The sequence below is a fragment of the Calonectris borealis genome, chromosome 21 (assembly GCF_964195595.1).
Source record: "Calonectris borealis chromosome 21, bCalBor7.hap1.2, whole genome shotgun sequence".
NCBI classification, from domain to species: Eukaryota; Metazoa; Chordata; class Aves; order Procellariiformes; family Procellariidae; genus Calonectris; species Calonectris borealis.
Genome location: NC_134332.1, coordinates 4492878 through 4514845, shown reverse-complemented (window position 1 = coordinate 4514845; position 21968 = coordinate 4492878). Strand labels below are relative to the sequence as shown.

General features: G+C 53.4%; 1 protein-coding gene across 1 annotated transcript in view; it reads right to left on the bottom strand.

Annotated features, from left to right (window-relative positions):
• The window catches only part of ASTN2 (astrotactin 2), a 361627-nt gene that overhangs the window by 184516 nt on the left and 155143 nt on the right, over positions 1 to 21968 (bottom strand). The window contains exons 8-10 of the mRNA XM_075170429.1: positions 17801 to 17885; positions 17556 to 17630; positions 16962 to 17099 (exon numbers count right to left, since the gene is read on the bottom strand). Coding sequence (XP_075026530.1) covers positions 16962 to 17099; positions 17556 to 17630; positions 17801 to 17885 — 298 coding nt within the window. The remainder of the gene's footprint in view (positions 1 to 16961; positions 17100 to 17555; positions 17631 to 17800; positions 17886 to 21968) is intronic.

Genomic DNA, 21968 nt, shown 5'->3' with positions numbered 1-21968 from the left:
CTTGCCTGTGCTTTACCTTCACGGGCTGCTGTAGCCCTGCAATGTATAACGTCGCGACAGATCACACTGCAAGCGCACTTAAACAGCAAATTAAGATCACATGGCCACTTTAGGAAGTGATTAATATATTGTCTCTATTTGACAGATGGGAGAAATGTAGCCCAAGACACCGAAGCTGCCTGCTCATGGGCACGCAGCAAGCTGGGGGCAGAACAGCGTGCCTGAACGAAGCAAAGGCGTGGACAGACCCCCTGCTCCGGCCGGGGAGCGCCAGCTGTGCCCAGCTGTTGGCACCACCCAAATTGCATCCCCATCCTCCCAGGTGCGCTGGCAGGAGGGACCACAGGAGCACTCCTCACCCACCCACCCACCCTGGGGTCTCTCCGGCCCCTGCAAACCCTCCTCACCCTGCCACGAGCAGCAAATCCGGTGGAGCAGGTCCACGAGGTCCCCAACACCAACCGCAACCGCTGAGCTGCACGCAGGCTCAGTCCCTCTCCTGCCACGGATGGTTTTGAGTTGGTAACACCAGACTAGCACATATTAAAAGAAAGTCCAGCTCCTGGCTCAACTACTTCAGGCAAGTCACCTTTCTGTACCTACCTTTCCTGCCTTATTTAAGAGAGGGCCAACATTACTTCCTTTGCTCCATCTTGCGTACCTAGCCTGCACATCTGCGAGGCAGAAACCCCTCCTGTGATGCCCACGCAGCACCTGGCACTCTGCTCTCCCGACCCTGCAGCCAGCCTCCCTGCCCTGGCAATGCAACCCCAACCCGGTGGAGCAGCTTGCGGCTCTCCATCCCCCCCGGCATCTCCAGGCCACCTCCACCGTGCCCGGCTGAAGGACGCGGATGGCTGCCACACACGGTGGCCACGCCGCTCCCGATAGGTACCTTTCATGTTTAATTCAGAGGCTAGTTTAGTTAATCTATTTTTTAATAATTCATCCTTTCCATCTTAATTTTGGTAGTTGTTGAAAATCCCTAATAAAACATTTAGGGGCTCTTTTACTGAAGCAATGGCATGATTTACTTGATGGAATCCAGTCTTTGATGTCCTGTCTTAATTCCCTCCCTCCCACCGTGCCTCAATCCTGTTTATCGCTGTGCCGGAGGTAAGAGGTTCTTGTCGAGTTTTGTAGCACTTAGACGCTTGGTCAGCATTAATAATTCAGCTGCCCCGCACGGCTTGGACAAATCATGTAGCACATCAAGCCTCCTCCTTTTATCAACGATTCCCTCTGCCACCATGGATCCGGGCATCGGCCGGGAGCGGTGCGGAGGGACCAGGCGGAGCATCCCAACCGATGCAAGTCGGAAGCGTGAGCAAAATATTGCAGGTGCCAACTACATTGTTGAAAGAATATACACCCTTTTACAGCATTTATATTTCATTCTCTACTGCTGGAATGGAGAAACATGCTGGGTTTTTGCATCCGTAATTGGGGAAGAACAGATGGTGGAGGCACAGTTGGAAGTAATACGGCCATTAAAATAATCTATACGGCTCACCCCGCTGCAATATGGGAGGGAACTTTTTTTTTGCAGTTGTTGGGATATTGAGGTGTTTTGGTGGGTTTGATGGGTTTTACCATTTCCCTTCTCCCAGAATTCTCCTCTTGAAGCCATCTGAAGAGCCAACAGCTGAACCACAGCTGCTTCCACCGAGTATTTAGTTGACCCCCATGTGCCATGTGGGGCACATTTTCCCCCCCAAATCACTCAGTTAAAGCTTTACATCTATCTTAATGATATAAAAAGAGGAGCAGAAAGTCCCAAGCACTTCAGGTAAGTAGGGTTGTCTCTGGAGTTAACTTAAATTTTAAATGGGGGTGACGGGAGAAAGAATTACGCAAAAAAAAACCCCCATTGATTCATGAAAATTGAAACTTCTCTCGGGAACGCATAGGCTTTGCCATCACCTCTATCACTTTCAAATCTCACGAGCATTTCTCTGTAAAATCAGAGCAAGAAAATTGCCCAGAAAAGCCCAGACATTTAGCCGATATATGGAAATTTATGTCCTTGCTCTGCATGATTTAGGCCATGGTTTCAGAGACATCTACGCCCTGCAAACACCCCAACCACCACGTTGCTTGGTACCTCTTGATGGGTGAGGGTTTTTCTCTGGGCTTTTGTTACTGCTTTGTGTCGGTTTATTTTTCCACATGAACATACTACAGAAAAGGTCCTACTTCATCAATATAAAATGGAGAAAACGTCTTAAATCTCAAAAAAACACATTGGAAGGAGAATCCTTTCCCGTTCAAAGCCAGAGGCCAGCATCCCCATCCTGATTTACGGAGCAGAGAAGGAAAGGGAATCGCAGCAGCATCCCTTGGCCAGGAACCCAAGAACCCCAGGTCCTACAAGCACAGCGCTTCCCACGAACACCTCTCCGGGCTGGAGACAATTATTTTCTCAGCCAGAAACTTCGCCGCCGGGCTTAAAATCTTCACTGCTATCACACCAGCAAGTACCTCTCCAAATCCTTACTCTCCGCCCTGAACACAGGGGAGCCAGCAGGACGTTACCTTGACAGCTGGCTTTGCTTTATGGAGCTGTAAATATATTTTTTAATAGGCTGGCGGCAAGAAAGATGTGTTTTCAGGCTCGACAACATCCAAAATTAACTGCGATTCATTTCAAAAGGGGCGAAGGGGTGGAGGAAGGGGGAACGTGAGCCTGAAACCCGCAGAATATAAAAGCCTTGACAGAAACTGCCAAAAAGCCCCTGCACAGCTGCCTTCTGGCTCTTGGAAAGAGATTAAAAACCCGAGCAGCATCAGGCTGAAGCAGACGTCACGGAGGCCACCCTGGGCCACGCTCATGCTCAGATAAGATTCTTTTCTTATTATTTTCCCGGAGACGACCCAGCCTTTGCCGACACATAGCTCTGCCCCGCTCCTCGCATCACCCGGCACGACGGGTTCATCTAAACCGAGGAGAGGAGACGCGAGATGCTGGTGCCTAGGGTGACCGGGGGCTCCCCCCGCGTGGTCCCTGGGGACCTCGGAGGCATCCTGCCATGAACGTCAGCATCTCATCCTCCTTCAGCATCTCATCCTCCTTCATGTGCCAGAACATTAAGCCTGACGTGCCTTCGTTAGCCCCAGCGCTGCTCTCCGACACCTAATTTGACTAACCCTTTACTGACTAATTTAATTACCCCGGCCCACAAACTGACAGACAGCTGTTAAAAATGGTTATTGCATTATTAATACGCTCCAGTAATTTCCCATTAAAACTATACTGTTAATAATTTTTTCCCTGTATTTCTTCCCTCTTAATTAGTCTATTTAAAACTTTGAAGGAATATTCTCTTTATGGTAAATGGGAGCGTCGAGCAAATTACGTTTTTGATTGAATACTTCTGTGATAGGCCAGCAAATAAGACCGTTGAGTTGTTAATTATTGTCAGAGTTTCACACGATGCCTGCTAATGAGGCAGTCAATCTTCTCTGCCATTCCTAGAATATTAATGGAGGCCTTTGGTATTGATCCTGTCACCGGGAGAAGGCAGGAACCCCTCCTTCTCGAGGGGCTCCGGGGAGGGCATGGGGGGCTCTGCACTGGGAGGGGACACGGAGGGGACCAGAGACCTTTGGGATGGGCTGAGCCAAGGAGGGCTCGAAGCTGGTTGAAGCTCGGGACGCTGCTGGGTGTGCCAACGGCGGCTTCCACAGCCCAAGGACCCGGTGGGGGAGCTGGCACATCCCCACGGGGATCAACCCCATCAACAGGCGTCGATGCACAACAGCCATGCGTGGGCGGGACAGGCAGCGGGGGGGTGTCAGCTCCTGCCAGACACGCTGGTCCCCGTCCCCTCGCTCTGTGTCTATCTGTTGACTCTGAAGTGTGTCAGATTCACCCCTTATCTTTCTGCGATAAGAGAATTTGTTTTGGTTTTTTTGAGGAAGGGGAAATACCTGGTCTGTCTGGACTTCAACAAATAACTTGATAGAGCGATGTGGGGAAATTATTAGCAAAGCGACTGTGGGTAAGGATTCACATGGATCTGCGAGGCAGCTAAGAGACCGTACAAAAGCAGCCTGTGAGTTGTGCTGGAAGATGAGACAGGGAGCTTTCATTTTTCAAGCCGTTTGGGGATTGATCCTATTTGATATTTGCACTAGTGCTCTCATCGGAGGATGGAGGAGTTTGGCAGCAAAGCCTGCCAGTGTCAAAGTCATCGGATTTGATGACTCTTCCCACCCAGGCTCCCATTCCCAGCTCACAGAGCAAGAGCAAGTCTTGCGGGGCCATGTCCAGTGCATCCCCAATGCCAAAGCCATCTCCCTACCAACAGCGTCTTGGCCAAGCCAGAGGTAATCCTACTAAAAAAAGTCCTGATTTTTTAACAGGGGAACCAAGACAGAGAGAGGCAGCAGCCACCCAAGAGGTCTATGACCGATGTCCCAGCTGTCCCGTTAGTGCCATCTCCCCTGGGCAGGCAGGGAGCCCTGAGTGAGAGGTTGCATGCACATACATGCAATTAAAAGATGCCAGACGTATCCCTGCTTCAGCCCCAAAAAGCAAGGATGAACACACAGAAACTGCTCCACTTGAGCCGTGGAGGCTGTCCAAGCAGCACAGCCCCCCCGCACAAGCATGTCCTCCTCTGCCTTCTGCAGCCGCATCATCTCCTGCAAGAGAAAGCAGCCCTTCCCCGAGCAGGAGCATTTCTACCACTGCAGGTGAAAATCCCTCTCTGCAAGTCGCGTGGGGCGGACGCTGGCACGCTGCGTGGTCGTGCTGGCACGCGGCGGCAGGAGGGACCGCAGCAGCTCCTGGAGCTGCGGCAGAGGACGTGGGACTGACGCTGCCGGGATGCTGTGGCACCAAGTCAGAGCAGAGACGTGGATTTCCTAAATAGGTCACCCCGGCATTTGGCGCTGGGTTTTATTTCTTGAGGAAGCGTTTGCGTGGGTGCCTGACCCGGAGACCAGCAGAATCAGTGCCGCACACCGTGCTGGCCCTGCAAACCAGCTCAGCTCCCTCTAAACTGCTCCAGCCTTCCCAGCACGAACCTCCCCCAGCCCCGCTCCCAGTGGGAAAGCCAAGAGAGACCAGGTGAATTTTGCAAAGCTCAGAAAACCCGTTATAGCAGGCGACGTGCTAACGTATGTCAGACTGTCACAGCAGCCAAGGAGAGGTCAGAGCTCAGGGACTTCACTCCAGCTACCTGCTGCCGGGGCTTTGCACAACCAAACCCACACGCTCCCCAAAAATGAGACTATTTTGGGCTATTCTGGGAACACCCTCCATCTGCCTAACTGGGTGCCGCAGGGAAAGGTGGGGGGCGGCAGCTGGAGCATCTATGGGGATGCTTTCAACTCTCTGCATACCCTGTCACCCACAGCTGCACAGCTGGAATGACACCAAGGGACCGGGACAGACGGAAGACAACAGCCTCCACAGGAACAGCCACCCATCTGCTCTGGAAGCGGTGGGTGGTCAGGACCACCATCCCGGCAGCAAAGGGACAGCAAAGCTGTTGCCACCTCCCCACCTCTGCCTACAACCTGAGCACACGCGGTGCTCTCCGAGCAGGCTGCCGAAATGCCGGGGAGCCAGATGTTTAGCAGGAAATCTTTTCATGCTCCCTTAAATCCCTGCAAAGCCCCAGCTGATAAATCCAAAAGGCACACAGCAACCGGGGCTTCTCCCTGCTGCGCTCGCCAGATTTGCACTCGATCCCACCCGCTCCTTGGCCCCTCTCGAGGCGGGCAAGGGGACAGCAGGAATTATTGTGGTTTCTTTTCCACTGTGGAGCCAGGCAGCAGATGAGCACGGCTGCTCCCCAAATACTGGCAGTGTCCCCCGACCCGGTCACCCCTGCTGCTTCCAAGCCCATCTGCTGCCCACTTGTGCTTTATAAGCAAGCCAGGCACTATTTTTACTGCAATGAAGTTTTTCAGACTAAAAGCTCCTTTTTTTTCTTTTTATAAAAGAGGAGGTTTCTGTTTATAATTAATTGCCTATGATGCAGCATATCCTGGTTTTACCAGCAAAGCGGGGGTCTGCAACTCTCCCTGAACTCCAAACGAGATGCCATGAAAAGCCCTTCAGGTCAAGGGCGCCATTCTTGACTCTCCTCCTCCTCTATCAGGATCATCTATCAGCTATGTTCGGGCACAAATTATGGCTTTCACCCCCCAAAAAACTACGTCATCCCACCGGTCCGGCGCCAACCCAAACTAACACAAACCCAGGAAGGCTCCTTCACCTGGACCCAGCACCCACCACCCAGGCAGGAGGATGGGAAGGGTGGGCTCGCATTTGCCTACGGTCACATCAGGTAGGGATGATCTGCTCCTACCTTAAATCCTCAAGAAACTCCTATAAGGGAGAGAAGAAGTCAGGTCTCATAACACACCTAGTGCTGGCTTCTTGGCTTGAATAAGCCAAGTACCCTGCCTCCCCCAGGTCTCCTTTCCCATGGGGAGATGCAGGATGATAACTGGAGCCATCAACAGCTCCCTGCAGGAACAGGGAACCTATTCAGAAAGGGCAAGAACTAAGGAGACAGATATCCTGGAATAGTCCATCCATAACAAATAGTCTTGCCTTACAGCGGTGCCCATCCCAACCACCTGGAGCAGGTCTAAGAGGGCTCATTTTAGCTGTCAGTAAAACAAAATCCTTTGGACCCAAACAGAAGCCAACTACCAACTTAGAGGTAAAATGCCACCACAAAGACTGGCTGTGGTCAGGAGGCGAGCAGAAACCCACAGCTTCCCCAAAGGCATCACCATGGAACAAGAGGAGGAAACCGAGTACCACCACTCAACACCTACCAAGCCCTTACGCAGGGACCTTGGGCACGGCCGGGCTGCGAGCCGGGTCGGCAGCCGCTATCAACGCTTGCAGGCAAGAGGCAGCGCTGCCCAGCCTGCCCAGATGTCACCCAGCCTCTGCAGACACTGCCGCCTGGGAAAACAGCCGTGGTACTATTGAGCTTAAAGGTCACGCTTCAAAATAAGGGCAGGCTTCGAGTTAATAAAGGGTTAACGGCAGATTACGGGCTGTCAGCATGGGTACATATGGAATAAAAGGGGGGCTGAGATCAAGTGCCTTGAGGCGGGTTATATCCGTCCCTTCCCGCAGGGTTTTCAGGGCATCTCCCTGGGGAGGTAGTGCAGAATAGCTGCTCCACAGCATTTACTTCAGCAGAAGAACCCTGACACATGTCAGGGACCTGTTATACATATAGATCATCTCTGGTATGGATGGTTATAAGCAACGTATTCATCCCTTGGACTCTATGGGTCAAGGAGCCCTTTATTGAACCACCCACAACTTTATCATTAACCCCAAGCTGCGTCCAACTCCAGAGGAACCACATTTCAGAGCCAACATCTCCAGCTCTGGCCCATCTGTGTTTGATACACACTGATCAAAAAAAAAAAAAAAAGGGAAATGTGGACTGAACTGAACAAAGAGACTTCTCACTGCAAAAGCTCAGTGCATATTTACACAGTATCCTGCCTTAATTCTCAGCTGCTTCATTTATGTCATTTTAAGCCCTCCGTAGTAGCAGGAAAGTATTAGCTGTGTTTAATTGTGTGCTGCTGGGTTCAGCGTGGCTCCTGAGCTGGGCGAGAGCCCCGCAGCAGGGCAGGGGCAGGGCTGGGGTGGACATGGCGAGGCAGTGACAGGGGGACAGCCCACGGCAGAGCCACCAGCCGGGAGGGTGAGCAGCACGGGGGGACACTACCCCAGCCAGAGCCAGTTTTGCCTTACATATAAGGCGAAACAACATCGGTCTGCGCCAAGCAACCCAGCTATGTGCTGCCTGGGACAAACCCCCGAGTGCAACGCCCAGACCTCCTGTTTCCAGGAGACATTAATACGTTCTCCCCAAAACCCATCCAGCCACATTGCCAACAGACCTGAACGTGCCCTAGATGCAACTGGAGGCTCTTCACCCCCCGTGTGCCTCCCCTCCAAAGCCTGCTCAAGACCAGCCGCTTTCGTTTCCTCCAGTGGAAGACAAACACACGCTAGATGAATTATGTACAGACCCTGTGGTCCATCCACACCCTCATCCCCATCCCTCCCTCCCAGTGCTGCCTTCCCTGATTCCACTCCGGCCAGCGCCAGCGCTGCTCAGCCCCGCCAGAGCCCGGCCCCGAGCGCGGCGCAGCCTGCGGCACGGCCTGGCACGGCACGGCAGCAGGTCCCTAACTGCACCCATCTGCGTTATGATAAAAGGCACTTGGTTGCAGCCAATAGCACCTCATTATATCAAAAACACCGCAGGAAATGTCTAGAGCTGAATTGATTATGGCACAGTAATTCTTCAGGCAGTGAAAGCAGGGCAATTCCCAAGATGGGATTATTTTTTTGCAAGGCTTCACCTAATTTTCTTGATTTTTTTTTTTTTTCTCTCTGCTCACTCCCCAGCCCTCCTTCCAAACCTCTCCAGCTTTGCACTGCTCTTTGATTTAGTCCCTCAAAACAACATTCTGCTTAACACACTTCAGCATAGTGCTCAGGAAAGCATCACCGCCCACCGGACCTCCGGGCTTTAAACATGTAGCAGCAGGAAAAAAGTCGAGAAAGCTTTTGCTTTTCACTCTGTAGCCAGCAGCCAGATTTGGGGAGACTGGAGAAAGACCTGACAGGTACTTATAAACATCTAAATCAGAAAAGGAGAAGCTGACTAAGCAGCAAATAAACAGACAAAAAGGGGCAATGATGCAAAAACTGGGCAGAGCGGAGGCAAAGGGCAGATGATTTGCAGCTGACGCACAGTTCTGAGCTGATGGGCAATGCCAGAGAGGGTGCATCTTCCCCTGCTCTCTGCAACGCTGATGCTGTCTCTAAACCATGCGCTGAGCTTTTTGGTGCCTCTAACCTCATTTTGAGCTGCTTTTGCTTCTTTGCCTGGAGGTGAGGGGGTCAGGGAGAGATGCTCTGCATCTGGAAACTGCATGGGATGAGAAGGACCAGCACGGCAGGAGCAAAGTTACTCTGAGCTGTCTGGAAAGTGTTGCACCGATGGCTCCCTTGGCTGCCCCAAGGCCAGTGGGAGGAAGGGAGGGCATTTTGCCCTAATAAATCATGCCGAGAGCTGGGGTGACATCCCAGAGTGGAGTAAATCCCTCGGGGGCAGCAGCCGTGGCGGCGGGGCACTGTACCGAGTCCACTGGAGCCGATGGAAACATCACCCCAGCCCCGGCTGCTCAGAAGCAGGAGCCGAAACTAATTAACTTCATTTGTCTTTGGAGAGCGCGGCCGTCCTGGTTCACCGGCCGCGACTGCAGCTGCCCCCGTGCCCGGCCCTGGCTACCCACGCTGCCGGGTTTGGCAGCCACGGTGCCTGCACGGTCGCTGCCTGCCCTGGGGCGAAAGCCGAAGGGGAGCTTTCCCCCTCAGTTTTGTCTGGTTTCCACAGAGCTGCCTTCCCTCATCCCTCCACAGCAAGACCGATGTTCCTCTGCAGCAACATGTGCATCCCTCCTTCCCTTCAGCAATTAAAAAACCCCCATAAAAATAAACCTAGGGGTCCATCTTCTCCAAGAGTCCTTTCCAAGCCTGCAAGGCACAGTGTCCTCTCGCAGTGCCCTTAAAGCAGAAGGGCAAAGCTCCCCTGTTCGTGTCCACCTCCCTTCCCGTCTCCGCCGAGACGATTTCTCCTCCCTGCGCCGGCTGCGGAGCCTGTCGCAGGTCCCTGGCACGCTCCCAGGAACATTTTGGCTTGGCTGGATTTTATTAGTTTTGTCCTGTGGATAAAGTGATCCAATGGTAGTTAGATCCAACGGTAGGGAGATAAAAACGAGAAAGGAGGAGCAGACATGGTCGGGCAACTTTAAGGCAACTGAAATCTCATCAGAACGGGCTGGTGGACGGTGCCAGCTCTTTCTAAGTTGCATTAAGAAATAGCTGAAGAAAAGGTATTACCCCATTCCCAATGTCGCTGCCCCACCCGGGACCGTACCTCCCACTGGCACAGCTAAGCTGAAGGAGAGCTGCACATCCAGACGGCACCGGGGCCATCGTCCCACCTCGCCCTGAAGCATCTCAGGGCCGTAAGGACAAAATTGCTGAGGACAGCCCTGGGCGAGAGGGCAGGGACTCAGAGCATCCTTCCCCAGGCACCCAGGAAATCCTGTCCCTCCTGCTGCTGCCACCATCCTCGTTCCTCCGCTGTCCCTCTCCTGTCCCCAGTGACCTGCGAGTGCAGCTTCAAGCCCCAGCCCGCCGGCCGGGCAGCCGCACGCTCTCGGCTGGCACCGGGTGAAGGTGACACGGTCGGCTTGCTCTGAAATGGGAGATGGCAGAGCTGACCCCAAATACTCTGCACTTGCTGGGGCTCAAGAACCTGCACTACAAACTGACCCCACAGTGTCCATCCCCAGCGACCTGACCCTTTCCAAAAGCACCGCAGCTCCCTCCCCAGCACAGGAGGAAGAGGAGGAGGAGGAGGAGAGCAGAGGTTCCCTGTGCCAAGCCTGGTGCAGGTCCCTGCTGCCCCAGAACAGCACTGGGGGAGGGATGAACCGCCTGGTCCCTCTCCCACCTGCAAACCTTCTAGTCCCCTTCACAGGCAGGAGATGCATGCAAAGGCAAAGGTAATAAAACTCAGAAGGGGGGAAAAAAGTGTAATTCAGGAAAAATAGTACAGACAGGCTGTATAAACAGAGAGGCCATGGGGCTGCACTTTGAAAAGGCAGCTACAAAGCATGCTCTGGCCGATGTTTAACAAGAAGCAAAGGCAGGGACATAAAAACAAACACCACCATCAAACAGGGATGGGAGAACTCCTTTCACTGAAGAAACCCAAGGTCTGATTTCACCGCCTTGCACCTCTCCTCCTGCTAAGCACGCACATCAGCACAGCGTTTTAGGGCCCCTGCCTCCCCCTCCAAACCCCCTGCACTCGCTGCTTGTCTCAGATCCTGCTCCACCGCGGATCCTGCTCCGGGCGGTTAGATGGACGGACACACAGCTACAGAAACAGATCTGGCATAAGGGGCGGCTGCAGAGTCCAACGCCAAAGCCTGCTCTGTGATGGGAGATCCCAGATACATTCAAGGGAATCATTCTGGGTGTGAGACAGCATTTGCGTATTTGGCGGGTGTCATAGTTTTTTAATTGTCTCAATAAATATATAAACAAAATCTGTTCGCTCGTTGGGTTGTTTTTCCCTCCTGGGCTCTGCAGCTCCGTGGACGAGAGGAACAGCAATCGCTCAGCTGCCAAACTCATAGCTCTTGCTGGTGCTCCCTGCGATGGATTTGCCTACGAGCCAGCTCCAAATTTCCGTCCACTACCCCTAAGGGGTTTGATCGTTTCTGTGCAGTTTTACGGCCCACCATCAAGACCTCAAAAATACAGTGGGTTTGCACAAAGGACCGGAGCACAGAGAGAGAGTGAAACTCAGCATTACCGTCGCAGGAATTATTAAAGGCCCCTGAAGAGGGAGGGCTGAAATATCCCTCTGCTTCTGGGCATGAAAGATCACCCAGGGCTGGTGATGGATTAGGAGAAGACATGCTGAGGGCAGTGATGTCCCTGCACCCTCCCAGAGGTGCTGGGTGACCCACATTTCAATTCTGACCTACCCTAGATACTCCCTGGGTGATTTCAGCTCGAGTTTTGGGTTTTTTTCCCCCCCCTTACCTCTCTGCCCCTGTTTCCCCATCTCACCACTCCCGCAATTCCTCTCATTTTGCTGCTCATACCCTTCGGTGGCTGCCGCAAGGTTACGTCTCCATTTAGTCACCCCGTAGCCAAGTGAGACATACCTGACTCTTCTAACCTGCTCTCATAAATCAAAGCGGGAGGCAGGGAGCAGGAAAAATCCCGGTAAGCAGCCTGGATGATGCTAAGTCGACAGATGCAGGGCAGGGGCTGGTGGCTGCCTCTCTGTAAAGCATCTGTCCTTTCCCTCCAGAGGATGAAGCCAAAGGCTGCCTTTATCCCCGTGTTAAGCACTGCAAGCTGCTTCTCTACCACTTTTTGTGAGACGATGGCATTTTGGGGTGATAACAAGCCCAGGCCAGAGCAGTGGGGACATTATCTGCAGGAATGACAGTGTCTCTGTGATGTGCACGGTAATGAATTGCCTTCTTTGCAGAAATGAGTAAGTTGTGCCTGGTGATGCAATGATCAATTTGCTCCATCATGTGAAGCTGTCCATTCATCACAGGCACCTCCTGATAGCCGCTCACCGCCGCTTTACTGGCATCAACCGAGCAAGAGCCTCTGCAGGCAGCTCCCCGGGTCCCCGCTGAGGAACAGCCCAAAAACAGGGTTTCCCCTCTCCCCCGACCTCCTGGCTGAGGGTCCCTCCAGCATCGAGCATCCAGAAATCACAGCCCGCTCTGTTCCAGGAGACAGAGAAGGGGGAAAAAAAGACCAAGTTCCCATGGCATCTCCTGCACCGAATGGCAGGAAGAGCTGGGAAGGTGCCCTCTGCCCGCTCGTGCCCGTACCCCCCGGGCACGCTGCCCACGGGGACCGGCCCAGCCCACCTCCCGAGCCTCAGTGGTGCTCACCTGCAGCAGCACCCATTTTCCTGTGCTGCTGTGCAGATAAGGCACAAGGCTAAGGCACAAATGAGCTCTGCTGCTGCTGCTGCGACAGCGTGGCCACGGCAAAGCTGTTTCCCCTCTCCTGGCCCAGATTCCTTTCGCCTTTCTCATCCACTTTGCTTTTCATCCTCCTCTGCTTCCAGGGAGCCTCACACAGCAGCTCTTGGTACCAACTTGCAAAATCACAAAAGCTCAAATCACTGCAAAACCCCCGCAAAAAATCGCTGCAAAACCCCTGTAAGCCTGGGGCAGCGGTGGTGTCGCAAGGGCGGGCAGGGCTGAGCCAGGGAAAGCCACAGGCAGGGAGCAAAAGCCCAGCTCCTGTCCTCGACATGAGACGGGACACATGCGGGCGCAAAGCTGGGCAGCAGAGTTCTCTGCCACCGAGAGAACTGAAAATAAAATGACAAACAAATAAAAAAAAGAAAAAAAATCCAGTTGATTGTACTTCGGCAAAGAATTCAGAGAGCAAAAGGGCTCACTTGGGAGCAAAACGAAGATGAATCGACAGCGAGTTCAAGAGAATTCATTCTGCTGCTGAACACTTGTCTCTCCATCAGGACATCTCAAAGGCTTGTCAAGTGAAGGCAAGGCTTTTATTTGTTTCTATGGTTGCCATAACGATAGAGCTATATGTCATGTCAGGCGGCAGCTGAGGCTCACGCCTCTGATTTATAGCCGCTCACCAGAAATTATCAACTTTTCTGCAGAGCGGGTGGCACGGTGAACCAGGACCACCCGGCGTTTGCCGGTGCCGTGCTCTGCCCCCACGTTATCTCCCCTGTCAGTCCCCCGCAGCTGCCTGTGCCCCAAGGGATGCTTTTATTATCCCCCGCAGGGATGCTCGGTGGGACCCGGGGGCTGTGAGTGCGGGTCCTCCCCGTGAGCTGCTGACGGGGCAGAGCAGCGTATGCTGCTGCAATTATAGCGATTCCTGGTCCCACCGGACAAGCGGTACCTCCTAAAAGGCCAAAAAGAAATGACAAGGTGTCCAGGGAAGGCCAGCGGAAGGATTAATAGTAATTTGTTTTTAAAAAAAAATGGGCTACTGTGTTTACCACCAGGTTATGGGAGAAATACAGATAAGAGAGAGGGATGGGAGCAATGTGGAGAGCGAAACAAAGAGGAGTCTTGAAAACAAGCGGGACAAGGTGGGACTGGGAGGTATTTCTTGTCCTGGCAGGGGATGCATAGCTGGGACCGTCTGCCCAGCCCGGGACCTGACCTCCAGCCCAAGCCGGAGGCTTCCCAGCGTGGGGAGAGCCCGCAGCGCTGCTGGCCAACCTCATATGAACAAAGACGTCACCGTTAGCGTGGCTGCCACAACCCCAGACGTGTGACCGACGTGATCATCGTGCGGAGGATCAGATTCTGGGGTCCAGGAGGGGATGCTCAGTATGGTTACTGATAAATTATACATATAAGTTTCATTAACTCTAAGCACCCTCATGCTTAATTTATGATGCGCAGCCCTAAAACCTCCCAGTTCTGCATGCAAAGTCCTGTCCCCACTCATGCCCCAGCACCCGTGGGAGCCTCCCCAGTGGGATGTTTGCACGTAGACCTTTGGATCCTGTCTATAGGATGTTTCTCTGATGACTTGGCTGCAGCAGCGGGAGGAGGCTTGGGCCCTTCGTTCCCACCCACCAAAGCACTGCGTACAGCTCATTGCACTGCTCAGCGGTGAAACCACGGAGAACAGCATCCCTCCGGAGAAGCAGCAGGGAGTCAGCATTTCTCCGGAGAGCTGCTGAAAGGCAGAGCCCCACCTGCCCCTTCTGCAGTCTCAAGCATCTTCATAAAAACACAAGGCCATGTTTGAACCTTTAACGCTCCGCATTGTAAAGACTTCATCGCTTGTTTTCTCCAAACCAGGCTTTCTGCAATTTCCCTCCATTAAACTCTTCAAGACAAGTGACCCCGGAGCCAAAAGGTGTCAGACTAATGAAAGGTCTGGAGGAATGCAGCACGCTCGTTATTAAAGACACAGAAGAAATACAGGACTGAGCTACCATCACAGCGTTACAGGACAGCAAACAGGGCACTCCACGTGCTGAGACGCGGCTGTGTTGCAGCTGGTGTAATACAGCCCAGGATCTGCCCCTCGGCACGGGGACGTGACTGTATTAGAGCTCAAGCGCTGCAGGACCACCTGCAGGAGCTGCCAGCATGGAGGGACAGCAGTGTTACCGCTGTCCCACAGCCCGGGGAACAGGTCCCCTCCCATGCAGAGGGATGGCTGGGTTTGAACAGCCACGCAATGGACAGCAGGTCTTCACCTGCGATGGTAGGTCTGACATTATGGGTCACCATCTGGACATCTGAACCACCAGAACTGCTGCATTACTGCTCCCTTGAGAAGCTACCAACACTTGCCTCAGTCCACAGGGACAAAGCAAAGAGGTTGCAAGATAAACAGCTCTAAAAGTACCTTTCTCATTGCGTGAAAGCACCCAAGAACCTCAGAGGAGGTTCACGATGCCCGTGAGCACCAAACACAGCAACGTTCCTGCTCACCAACTGCAGTGGACCTGATCAGCCCCAACGTTAGCTCCTCCGCACCACCACACTCCGCTCAGACGGTATCACCTTGGTTTCCACCCATCCTAGGGTGCTCAGGACCCCGAGCTTGCAGCCTGATCCCCATTTGAGAAGTGTTTAAGTTCTAATGCAGAAATAATAGATCGCTTTTTGGTTTTCACTGTATCTGTGAAACCTTCCATAATTCAACATCAAATATTTATTATTACATTTATTAAAGTTTTAATAATTTAGCATCTCCTGTATGTAAGATACGAGCGCCATGAACTCGCCTCCCTTATTCTACCTGGGTCACTCCAATAGTTATACCTGGAATTCTCAGTTTGGGTTCCATTTACAGCCTCCGTGCCAGAAACTCCCCTCCTCCTGCCTGGCGTTCATCCCTCCCAACCGAGACTCCTCCACGAGGATCAGTGCCCAGACACAATTATTGCACCGGAGCAGAAAGCAAGCTTCCTAGCCCCTGCTCTCACTAAGGTACTTTTAACAAAGATGTGAGGAGGCAAGAAAGAAATAACGTTCTCCTGGCATTTTGGCTTGGAAAATGTTAACACACAACAAGGCAACCCTTCACCTTCTCAAATGAAAAGCAGTAGTCTTCTGCAGACAAGAAAAACAACGCTCCTAAGAGAGCTAAATTGTGATAGATATGTACCATCAGTCTCTCTTTCCAGGAGAGGGAACAAGCACTAATTAGCAACAAAAACACACTTGGAAGTGAGGACCTCTTGGATGCCAGTCCTGGCTCTGCCATAGGTTTTGTAGGCACTTGCTCCAAGCATAGCCCTGCCAAGACTCATGATGATGGGACAGAAGAATGGAAATCCATCATCGCATCGCTCTGGGAAAAGACAAGACAGAAGGGGCCAGGAGATATAAATGCTCCTCATGCCCAGGAAGATGATTGCAACAGAGAGAAGAATTTGCAGGTGAGGAAATCATGTCTTGAGTCAACAGGAGAAGGCAGCGAGAAGGAAGGGAGGGAGAGGGGGAGGGAGGGATCACAGAGTCTCCCTGCACGCAACGATCAAATGCTCAATCTTAATTTAATGGGGAGAGGGGAACACGCTAAATACATCAGGAATTAAACAGTTAAACCCCTGTAGTTTACAGTTAAACCCTTGTAAACCAGGCAGAGGAGGACCATCACCACCATCGCCCTCCTCCAAGGCAGAGGCTGCTGCTCCCTCTCCGGCTGGAGCACAGAGGACAACCATTTTGCCTGGCTCCCTTTTCCAAGGGACCCTTTGCCCACCCTCAGCCTTTCCTTCCACCAGGGCAATTCTTCTCCTGCAATGCTCTCTTAGGTCCCACTTCTGAACTAGACTGTCACAAGTCCAATGACATCTGGTTAAAATACAAACTGGCCAAAATGGGGGAGCCAGAGAAATATCCGGGCATTTAGTGAACTCGAGGAAAGAAAAAAAAAACCCTCTAATTGTATAATAATTGCACAAGCAACACGGCCTGTCATCAGGGTCTGACCTTGGCCCTTCGTGAGCATCGTAGCAGACCATCGAGAGCTGGGTAGATGTGACATACATATGAGCTTCTGAAAGATGATAGCACCTCCATACTTGTAAATGCATCAATTTAAGCTATGCAATCTAACATTAGATTTAAGCCACTTTAAAATTGCCTTGCCACAGGTTCATACCAATTTACCTGACTGGATTGGCAGACTTCAGAGCTACATACAGAGGCCTGGCCTAGACCCATAGGGCCCAAAGAGCCTGGAGAGCTAGCACATCAGATTTCTTACCGGAAGAAAATTAATCAAACTTATCATCATAGAAATTACTGCATCCTCAGTAGCAATTTAAAGAGCAGTGTGGTCACTCAAGCATGAGGAAAACGAGAAATCTGCTTCCTACCTGACATCTGCTGGATCTTCCGTCACCAGAACATCTGTCTTGCAGCTGGCGAGAGGATTGATGGAAAGCTCCACGGGGGGCACCACAAAGCTCTTACTGACAGGCAGCCACAGGCCTTGACCCAAACTATAGGTAGACCTGGAATAAGGACAAATGTGTCACATAGGAACAGAGTGTCCAGCAAATGGTGGCCCTCTATGGCAGGTCACCTCTTGGAAGTCAGAGCAGCGGTGGCACCACGGGGTAAGTTAGTCATTTGGTCTTGTCCTGAAAGCCGAATGAGAGAGGAATAGCTAGAGATGTGACAGGGAGAACGTGGGGATGGTCAAGCTCTTCCTTTTAGTCCAGGGGGACCTTCTGTGCACACTGGCCTCGCTTTTCCTGAGCTGTGTCTGGCCAAGGGGACGAGGGGGAAACCCTTCCCTGTCTGCAGAATATGGACAAATCTTTCAGGTCTGTCCTGAAAGACAGACTCATGTCCCCCAGCCAGCACAACAAGACGGAGCTGGGAGTGACCAAGAGGTAGGATCCGCTGGGATGTCCTCACCACCCCTCCCCTCCGGAACATCCAGGCTGAACACTCCTTTCACTCACCTGAGGATCTTCTCCGGCGCCTGCTCTCCTGTGACCAAGTCGTACCCGCGCTCCAGCGTCGTGTAGGGCCACGGCCTGGGAGGCAGAGAGGGAAAGAGCAGCTGTGGCACGTCCCTCGGCAGGGAAAGCGGCACAGCCCGCTCCCGGGTCTTTGGTGCTGGTGATGGCCGGTGGGGAGGAGAACTGGGCTCCTCGCCAACGTGGGAGCCCAGACAGAGCAAATGCGCCATCATATCACCACTCACCCTTCGCTGTGTCCCCAGTCGCTGCGCACACACAAGTGGCGATGGACGGGGTCCGGGGCATAGCCTTCATGGCAGCTGCACTCTCCTAAAAGAGAAGAGGGGAAGATGAGACCTCTCTGCCCCATGTCAGCGACCGCGGTGTCGGGCCCTCCTCCTTTGCTGCCCATCTCTGCTTGTTCACGGCCGTTCCTCGTCCCTGCCGTGGATCTGGGGCACTTTGGACTCCTCTGAAACCCCCAGGAGATGCGGAGGAGAGGATGAGGAGATGTGGAAAGCTGCAAGAAACCGGCAGCTCTTCTGGAGGGTGCTACATCACGTAGCATCCCCAGCACAGTAGCTGGGGATGGGATTTCATGAGGCAAAAGGTCTGTCCTTAACCCGTGTTCCTGTGCAGCCCTGCAGCTCTCCAGGCTCAGCAAACCTCTGCCCGACGGCCTCCAAGAACACCCCACGTTCCCCACAGAGACGTGCGCGCATGGATCCGGCCCCTGCTCCGGTCCTGCTGAGCCCTGCCCGCACCCCTGGCAGAGGGGCTGCTCGGGGGCCAGAGGTTCCTTCCCCAGCAGGGATCGTGACCTCGCTTGAGGAGACCCATCGTCCACCTCCACGCACCTCCCGGGTGGGGGCACGCTCCCGACCCATCCCGGCCACGTCCCCTTCCCACCTCTGCTCCCGACACCTCGCAGGGCGACGGGATGGCAGAGTCTCCTGCGGCCCAAACTCCCGCAGGAGGATGCAGAAGCCCCCAACCTCCATCCTCCGCAGGCAGTGCCCACGCCGTGCCCCCGTCCCGTGGCTAAGGGGCTCTCGGCTCCGCTCCCCTCCCCGCTCCCCTTCGCTCTCTGGGTGCCGGCTCACCCTGTTACGCCCTTTTGACAGCAGGAGAAGACATCTCCCACACCAGAAACCCGACCGTGCTTGGCCCAAATTGATTCCACGTTTGGTAGAAATACATAACCCGGGGCAAGAAACAGCAAAATCAAAAGATTAATTGGATTTGCACGTGGAGTTTCTGTTACAGGCTCCTGCCGATGGGTTTTTTCTCCCCCTCCCCGCCTCTCCCCATCGGGCCTGACGGCTCGGCAGGCTGAGCTGTAAACACGGCAGAGGTGGGGACCTGGGGAGGGTGCCGGGGGGGGGGGGCACCCCCATCACGGCGGTAACGCAGACTGGCAGGGACCTGCGTGCTCATCGGGATCCTAAGCAAGTTCTTAAAATGCCTCGCAGGGATTACAGTAAAGAGCTTTATTGCCAGGAGGGAGTGAGACGGGGGGTTCAGCTGCTGAGATTTTTGAGGAAGAGCCGCCTGGAAAGGAGGAGGCAGCAAAAAAAGAAAAGAGGGGGGAAAAAAGAAAGAGACAGCTAATGATGTGCTAAAATGCAACAGCACCTTCATGAAATATTCACTGCCTTAAACACGTCTAATATTAAAGATTAAATGTCCTGGGATTTGTCCTAGCGACTTCGAAGCACTGATTTATGATCTGTCAAAAGCTGCTAACCTCATGATTCATAACGGGAGCGGCAGGAACATTGCTTCTCCAAAGGGAAAGAGTTGGGAGAGAGACGACGGCGCTAGCCCCTGCTCCAGCTCAGCCGAACCCGGGGGCTGGGGCCGTCTCGTTGCAAGAAAACGCGGGTCCTAATGACTCCATCGGTGATTTTAAAAAAAGAAAAGTTATTTTTTCCTTGGGTGCTTAGTACGCAAGTTTCCCCAGCTGCGCTGCGGATCATTAATTCCTGGCGCTTATTACATAACAAATATATGCTCTGCAAATGAGAGACATCTCAAAGTGCTTGCGAAGCAGAGCTGGGAGTCTTGGGGCACTGGCTCGCACTCAGCTCCTGCCACGGAAATTAGAGCAAGTAGGGAAAAACCACCTACAGAGGTTGGCATCAAACAGCCCGAATGCCTCCCTCCTCGTCGATAGCTGGAGGTGCCAGGGTGAAACCCTTTCCCGCAGCGCAGGAGGTTTTATTTTGTCCGCCAGTTTGTTTACTGCTCCGTCAGTTTGGCGTCGGAAGGAGAAACTCTATCAACCTGCAGAAATATTGATTTTATCGACTCCAATCCTGGAGTTTCAACAGCTACAGCCGGTGCTGGAGGCTTTATTGGGAGGTTTATTGGGAGGTTTATTTCAGTAAGCGAGAGGGCAAACAGCGGCACCAGCCGGGAGGAGATGCGGGGCGGCAGAGAGGTGGGACACCGGGGAAAGCCACCCGGGGCATGGAGACCACAGGTACCTGCCCCGCACCAGGACCACTCGGGACCAGCTTTCCCCAGGGAAATCTGCACACTTTTGGCAGAGTTTTAGAAATTGGATAGGAATTCTCCCAGCACAGGATCAGCTGAGCGTCACAGGCTGCTGGAGGAGCGGGGACTCCATCTCCGTGGGCCAGATGGTTTAGGATCTATTTCTGTATCTAGAACCACGAACACGCAATTAGTGACGTTTCCAAAAAAACTCAGCAGAACCTGCTGTGCTCCTCCAGGTTTTCATGAGCTTTTGCTCTCTCCCCATCAGCATCCACCCTCCTTCTTTGGCCCCTTGAGCTACTCCGTTATTTTCTGCCTGTCTCCATCCTCCTCAGGCACGATGCTGAGCCAGGGAGGATGCTGAGCCAGCCAGGCTAATCCCCACGGACAGAGAAACACCCGGTAAAATCCCCGGAGTGGCAGGAACGGGGGTTCCTGTACCTCTAACTCCTCTTTAAGGGTAAGTGTATTTTCTAAAGAGCAGATTTCAATGTGCCGTTGAAAAAACCCAAACCATCAAAAGCCAAAACAACGCCCTCGTTCAGAGCTACTAAATCCTGTGTGCTTCTGAGATGAGTTTAGTTATCCGCTCAGCATCGCTGCGCTAAGTTAGGATTCGACCTGATCTTAAAGCCAGAGTCGACCAAAATAACCAAGTTTGACAAATAACCGCACCCGATGCAATCTCCACGGGTCCTGCACACGCCTCCGCGCAGCGTTCGGCTGCTGCAGCAGGACGAATGAATCGGCATCTACAAACCGCTGTGACAAGCGTCCTATTTCCACGGCCACCAACCCGCACCCGGCCCATGGTAAAAACACAGGCGTGTGAGGTCCTTCCTCTTCCTTCAGATTCATAACCCACAAATCGCGTCGGATAATCCACGGCAGATTTTGAACTGTTATAGTGAAAGCAAGGATCGCTGCTCGCTCAGCTCTGGAAGTCCCACGTTACATTTCCAGTTTGTTATTTAACAAAACACTGGGAAGGGAGGGGAAACAGCTCTGCTGTTGCAGAGAGAAGGTGCATAAACCGGGAAATGCAACACCGCAGCTCTACCAAGAGGCTCAGCAAACGTTATTCATGCGACACGTGCAGCTACGTGGAGGGGTGAGGCCATGGGAAGACAGCAGCACCCACAGCACTGCTGTCCACCCTCCCCTGCTCCCCTCTCCCCGCTTACACAAAATCTCATCAAAGATCACGCTGCCATGACTAATTACAGGGGACACGGAGTCTCCATGCTGGTTTCTGCTCAGGGGGGGTGAACCCGAATGTCTGTCTGAACCAGCAGGACACATCCCCAAACACCACAGGCACGTCTCACCTGCAACCTCCCTCCTGCTGTGCCTTCACCCCACGGAGGCTGGTGGCAGAGACGATCGGCAGCTCAGCCCGCGGTGCCGCGCAGAGCCACGCGCAGCCAGGCAACGGGCGGCTACGCGGGCAGGAGCGGGGAGCCCAGCCTGTGGCACCGGGAGAAGCGGCCGTGCAGCTCGAGCTCCCTTTGGCCCCACGACGTCGCAGGCATCACTCCTGCCCTCAGCTGGCAAGCGAGAAGGTGCTGGAGCCTGACCTGGAGGAACGGGACAAGCTAAGGACGGGACAAGCATGGTTTCCACATGCAGACATGAGCTTCCTCTGCCCGTTTCTGAGCAAAGGGCTTCTCTCATGGCCCATGCTTCACACCGGCTTTAGTGCTGGAGCTGCAGAAGGGCAGAGCTGGAGCAGTCTGCAGCCATCACTACCATCGTTAGCGTCCACGGCTTTTGGCTCAGGGCTGGCCCACGCTCATGCCTGCAGGAAACGAATCTAACACAAGCCACATCCCAGCTCATCGCCTCCAGTGGCACAGGATGGTGCAAAGCGAAGTATGTGGAGGAGAACAGCCCTCCGGTGCCTGCTGCTTC